Source organism: Sardina pilchardus, chromosome 23 (assembly GCF_963854185.1).
Source record: "Sardina pilchardus chromosome 23, fSarPil1.1, whole genome shotgun sequence".
Lineage (NCBI taxonomy): Eukaryota > Metazoa > Chordata > Actinopteri > Clupeiformes > Clupeidae > Sardina > Sardina pilchardus.
In genome coordinates this window covers 22861998-22868125 of record NC_085016.1, presented here as the reverse complement: position 1 = coordinate 22868125, position 6128 = coordinate 22861998, and the positions used below count along the sequence as shown (strand labels likewise).

Genomic DNA, 6128 nt, shown 5'->3' with positions numbered 1-6128 from the left:
TGAGTGGCGATGACCACATTGACAGAAAGTGTGTGTATTGTTTGTGAGAAAGACTGAAATAGAGGGAATCTGTGTTTTTGTGTGTGTGTGTGTGTCTCTCTCTCTGTGTGTGTGTGTGTGTGTGTGTGTGTGTGTGTGTGTGTGTGTGTGAGAGAGAAATATTGGGAGTGAATCTGTGTTTGTGTGTGTGTGTGTGTGTGTGTGTGTGTGTGTGTGTGTGTGCACTAAACAGAAATAAAGATGTAGTGAGAGATGGAACAATAGATAGCAGAGAGAGAAAGAGAGAGTGTGTGTGTGGGAGAGGGATCTGGTGGAGTAAATGGGAGGTGTGTGTGTGTACTGCTTTCATGAAGCACACACCCTATTCAGCAATGAATCCTAATCCTTATTTCTCTTTTTTGAGTCCTTGTTGTCTCATACTATTGCACATTAGTCTTGTCATTTGTCTTATAAATTGTCCATAAAGAATATTGTGTACCCTCTCCCTAGTTCATGCCACTGCTATGGGTCAAACAGCAGAGTGACCAAGTGCTGTGTCTGATAGCGCTCTCACTCATATCAATGCTAGTCTGTTATCGATGTTCTTGGCAGAGGTTTGCAGTATTGAGTCTCAGCACCCCCTCCCTTTAGTGTTCTCTCCACACACACACACACACACACACACACACACACACACACACACACACACACACACACATGCATGTCGTCTCAACACAGACTAGTAGGGAAGGGAGTCCTGAGTGTTTTAAGAAAATGCAGAATGATGACTCCTAAACTCATTTCCTGAAGCTACAGCAACACTTAAAGAGGCCGGGGTGAAATAAGGACACTGTGGCCATCCTGTCCTACCTGATGGTGACACGTTTCTACTTTCCCACAACAAGTATCTGAGTAAACAGAAATGTCCTGGAAAATAAAACATGATATCTACAATTTCTAAAAATGTCTGATCAGTGTCCCTGGACTTTACTTAACCCCAAAAGTGATGACATTTCTGAGGTGTATAAAAGAAGGTGTTTCAGGAGGGACACTCACACACTTCTAGCACTACTACTACTGCTAATACCAGAAGAACTACCACTGCCACTACTTATACTGCTGCAACTAATACTACCACAATAAGTACTGCTAGTGTCACCACTGCTACTACTACTACTGTGTTAGACAGTCAGAGAGTTGTAATAAGTATGAGGGTCGTCATCCCACTGCTGGTGCTGCTGTTCTCCATGTGTGGAGCTCAGACTCAGAGCACCCAGACTGAAGTTCAGACAGAGAGCCAGAGCACTGGGGCTGCTGCTGCTGCTGTGGTCACTACCCAGCTGGACGTTTCTGCTGAGCTCAGAGAACTCAGAGACATGGTGTATAACCTTGGAACCACAGTGGTGGAGCTGAGAACAACATTGAGCTTCACCCAGAATGAGCTACAGAACACCAACTTCCTGCTGTACACAATGGAGACTGAGAATGATGCTCTACACACAGAGATGGCCGTGCTGAAGTCCAGCCTGGCTGCTAGTGAAACTGAAGTGGTGAATCTGAGGAGGGAAACTGCAGCACAACACACAGACCTGACCACTGTGAAGACTGAAGTGATGAACCTGAAGATGGAAACTGCAGCACAAGAGACCAGACTGTCTGCCAGTGAGACTGAGGTGGAGAACCTGAAGATGGAAACTGCAGCACAAGAGACCAGACTGTCTGCCAGTGAGACTGAGGTGGAGAACCTGAAGATGGAAACTGCAGCACAAGAGGCAGAGCTGACAGCAGTGAAGACCAGACTGGCAGCTACTGAGACTGATGTAGTGAATCTGGAGGAAGAGATCACAGAGCAACCCAAGGTGGCATTCTCAGCAGCTCTGACTGACTCAGGATACATACAGTCTGGGAACACTGATTTGAACTTGGTCTTCACTAAAATCATCACCAATGTTGGACAGGCCTACAGCAGCACAACAGGCTTCTTCACAGCTCCAGTCAGGGGAGTCTACTACTTCAGATTCACTGTCATGGATATCCTATCCTCACGCAGTATGGGTATCACGATGAATAAGAATGGAGAGCAGATCATGTATTTGTGGGAGTATGATACTGATGCAACGGACACCTATCTGTCCAGTGGTGCTTCTCTGCAGCTGGAGGAGGGAGATGTAGTTAACATGCGACTCCCTGCAGGCATGTGGCTCTATGATGATCCTTCTAATCGCAACACCTTCAGTGGCTTCCTGCTGTTTCCTCTCAGAATGGAACACAGTGCTCAACTTGATGCTGATGCTGACAAGTCATAAATAAAGTACAAATATTTTTGAGCAAATGAACCCTGTTGTTGTGTTGTTCATGCTGGGTGATGATTGCACAAATTAAGCATTAGCATAAAGCAAATGTGTGTGAGGTGTGTGTGTACTGCTTTCTTGAAACACACACAGACCCTATTCAGCAATGAATCCTAATCCTTATTTCTCTTTTTTGAGTCCTTGGTGTCTCATACTATTGCACATAAGTTGTGTCATTTGTCTTGTAAAATGTCCATAAAGAATATTGGGTAACACTTTACTTGACGGGTTCATTCATAACACATTCATAACAGCTGTCATGAACTGCACATGAAGCATTCATGACTGATTCATGAAACATGACTAAACATTCATACCAACACTTTCATGAATGTGGAAGACAAAATGATGAAAACTTGTCAAAATAAAAGTCCAACAATCTACAGTAGTAATCCATATAGGCCTACAAGGTATGGATCCTCTCCAGCGTTTGTAAACATCTCATAAATATTTTATGAAGTCTACTTCAAATGTCACTTTACTATACGAGTTGTAAAGTATTCATCATACTGGGAAGTGAACTAGGCTACTGACCATCTGTGGACCTCTGAATGGTTGGACATTCCTGTTTTATATATCTATAGTAATTGGTGTAGACAATTATGCATTCTTCAGAGGTTACTATCATAAAATAAACAAACAGACAAACAAAAAACGAAATTCTCAATGTTCAAGAAATGTAAAATGTACAGAATGAAACCTACATGACATTGTAATGGCACTTCATGACATGTTCAGGAAACATCTCAGATGGTTCACTGTACTTGAGGTCAAAGGTAAGTATTCATGACACTGTCAGAAAACTATTTTGGTCAGTAATGGTTATTTGTGACAGCTTAATGACAAGTCAAAACTGTACCACTGTAGTTGAGGTCAAGAAAAGTATTCATGACCAATTTATAAGGGTGTCATGACAGCCCATTGTTTAGGCTCATCACTTAAAAAACCTAGAAGATAAGTCAGGCCAAACACAGTTATATGTCAAGTTGTCATGACAATATTGTAAACTGATTACATTTTCTTGCCTAATATCATGACAAAGATGGCGTCAAATATTGTCATCTTGCCTAATGTCAAGTTGTCATAATGATGACGCTTAAACAATGTCAACTTGACATAGCAAAAACCGAATGACACATTATGACAACAGTCATAAACGTCAATAATGTGTCATTAATGTGCATGACATGTGTCATGTCATTCTTATGACGGTTACATGACACCCTTATGTAGACCCCTTCAAATAAAGTGTTACCGTTTATTGTATTTGGCAGATAACTGTAAGTGTGCGTTGTGTATATAGTCTAATGGGTTTTAGTGTTCAGACTTACACGAGCTGTCCCACACTTGGAAGAAGCTCCTGGCTGATTCACTGAGTCTAGAGTATTGTGACACATCCCATTAAAGACATAAAACATCATTTGGTTCTCCGAGGAGGTCCTTTTTGGATGGATTCGTGTAGAGAGAAGGAAAACAAATGAATCATATAATTCCCACTTCACAATTTTTTTTTTTTTTTTTAAATTAGAATGTACAGGATGTTGTGTCTTTTTACTGTGTTGTCGCTTTAAGCAGGCCCGGACACTAATTGCCTGATAGACATCGCGCAGGACTGCAATTCCCGGCAACCCAAGCTGCGCATAAAAGCGGCCTCCAACCTGCGCGTCACTCTCTGACATCTCTGATCTCTCTGACATCTCTGACTCATCAGACCTCTCTGAACGGACCTGCGCAAATGGGCGAAGGTGCTTGAGACAGCGGTGTGTGAGACTGCTCATACTCAGCACGAGACAAACGTCACGCCTTCAGCGCTTTATTCAAAATGGACTATAACAATTTGTTCTCTAACGAACTTGTGAAACTTCAATAAAATCTATGAAGAGAATTTCCTGTCTGACCTGATAAATCCACCACATTTTTGGTGCCGAAACCCGGGAGAAGAGGGAAAAGAAGGATCTGGAGGGAAAAAGACGAGAAGAAGATTCCCTACCTGAGACGTGGATTACCTGAGTGACTACAGGTGTGGACAGGTGAGCACCGAAGAAGAGAACAATGGATAAGCTACCAAGATTGAAGAAAGTGCGAGGAACAATTAGAACAGCAGTGACAAAGTTAGTTAATCGAATTGCTGAAGAATTACGGAAAGAAGAGCCAAATCCAGAGACTCTTGAAGAATGGAACGAGCAATTAAGTCACAGAGAAAGTTCACTGCAAGAATTGGATATAGAAATAGAGAGAAACACGCCAACGGATGAGTTGGAAGATGAGGTAAATGGAGCCATGCAATATGTGGATGAAATAAAAATTGCTTATCTGCGCACAAAGAAGTTTTTGGAAAAAATCAGAGATGATGAAAGCGAAACATCTTCACAGACGACAAACCAGACGAATAGAATTCCAGTGATGAAACTACCAAAGCTGTCGATTGAACACTTCAGTGGAGACATAAGTAAGTGGCAAAACTTTTGGAGCCAGTTTACGAGTGCAATTCATGACAACGAACATTTAAGAAAAGTTGATAAGTTTAATTATCTCAAATCGTTTCTTAATGGTAATGCAGCGAAAGTTGTAGCAGGCTTATCATTGACCGAAGCAAATTATGATCATGCAATCAAAATGCTGCTGAATAGATTTGGAAGAAAAGATTTGGTTATTAATGCGCATATGAACAAATTGCTCAATTTGACTCCAGTTAGAAAGGCAACAGACATTGTAGCGCTACGCAACTTATACGATGAATGCGAAGTTCAAGTACGTAGCTTAGACGCAATGGGAGTAGTATCAGATGCCTACGGCTGTTTACTCTGCCCTATCTTGATGAAAATGATTCCTGAAGAAATAACCCTCGAATTCACGAAACAACTGAAGGAAGAAGAAGCTCTGAATGTAAAAGACTTAATGGAATTCTTACAGAAGGAAGTTGTTAGTCGAGAACGAACTGCCTGTGTAGCCCAGCGACAAACGGGCCCTGTGTTAGAAAAAGACTCCTTACGAGACCGCGATAAAAGAGTGTTTGAGAGAAGAAAGAGTTATGCTCCAACATCAGCTACATTTCATGTGTCCGCTAGAGAAGACACACTGTTTATTTTGCAACGAAAAAACGCATAAGTCAAGAGAATGCAACGTGCACAGTGTTGAAGCGAGAAGAGACAAACTGCGCAAACAAGGCCGATGTTTTGTATGCTTAGGTGCGAAACATATCGCGCGCAACTGTAGAGCGCAAGGAATACAATGCGAAGGTTGCGGCCGAAGACATCACAAAACTGTTTGTTTTCAACATGCCTTAAGCACTGTAACTTCACATACACCTGAAGTAGGCTTATCAGATACAGTAGTGTCAGTATCCCCAGTACAGTCCAATCAAAGTGGCACGACATTCTTGCAGACAGCAATAGTCTGGATCGAAACGCCAATGCAAGACCAGCTTGTGAGATGTCTACTGGATGGAGGAAGTCAAAGAAGTTTCATACAGGAGAATCTATCAAGAGCACTAAATCTGCCAGTTATTGGTGAAGAAACACTCAATCTGCACACATTTGCATCAGCAACTTCAAAATTGATCAAATGCAGAAAGGTACAAGTACGACTTAGAAATATTAAAACAGAACAACATGTAGTTCTAGAGTTGCTAGAAACCCCGCATGTTTGTACTTCTAAATTGCAAATTGCAGATCAGAACATCAGAAGAAAACTGGAAGAAAAAGGACGTCAAGTGGCGGACGTGCCTATTCGAGGCATGGAGAACGAGGAGCTTGGAATTCTCATAGGAGGGGACTATTACTGGAAAATTGTGACCGG

The 6128-nt window shown here is 42.0% G+C and overlaps 1 protein-coding gene across 1 annotated transcript; it reads left to right on the top strand.

Moving 5' to 3' along the window:
- Window positions 1-1355: 1355 nt before the first annotated feature.
- LOC134071788 (complement C1q tumor necrosis factor-related protein 3-like) lies at window positions 1356-4006 on the top strand. The gene is made up of 3 exons (XM_062528630.1): window positions 1356-1529; window positions 1755-2250; window positions 3906-4006. Exons 1-3 carry the CDS (start codon window positions 1356-1358, stop codon window positions 4004-4006), a joined length of 771 nt encoding a protein of 256 aa, XP_062384614.1.
- The last annotated feature ends 2122 nt before the right edge of the window (window positions 4007-6128 follow it).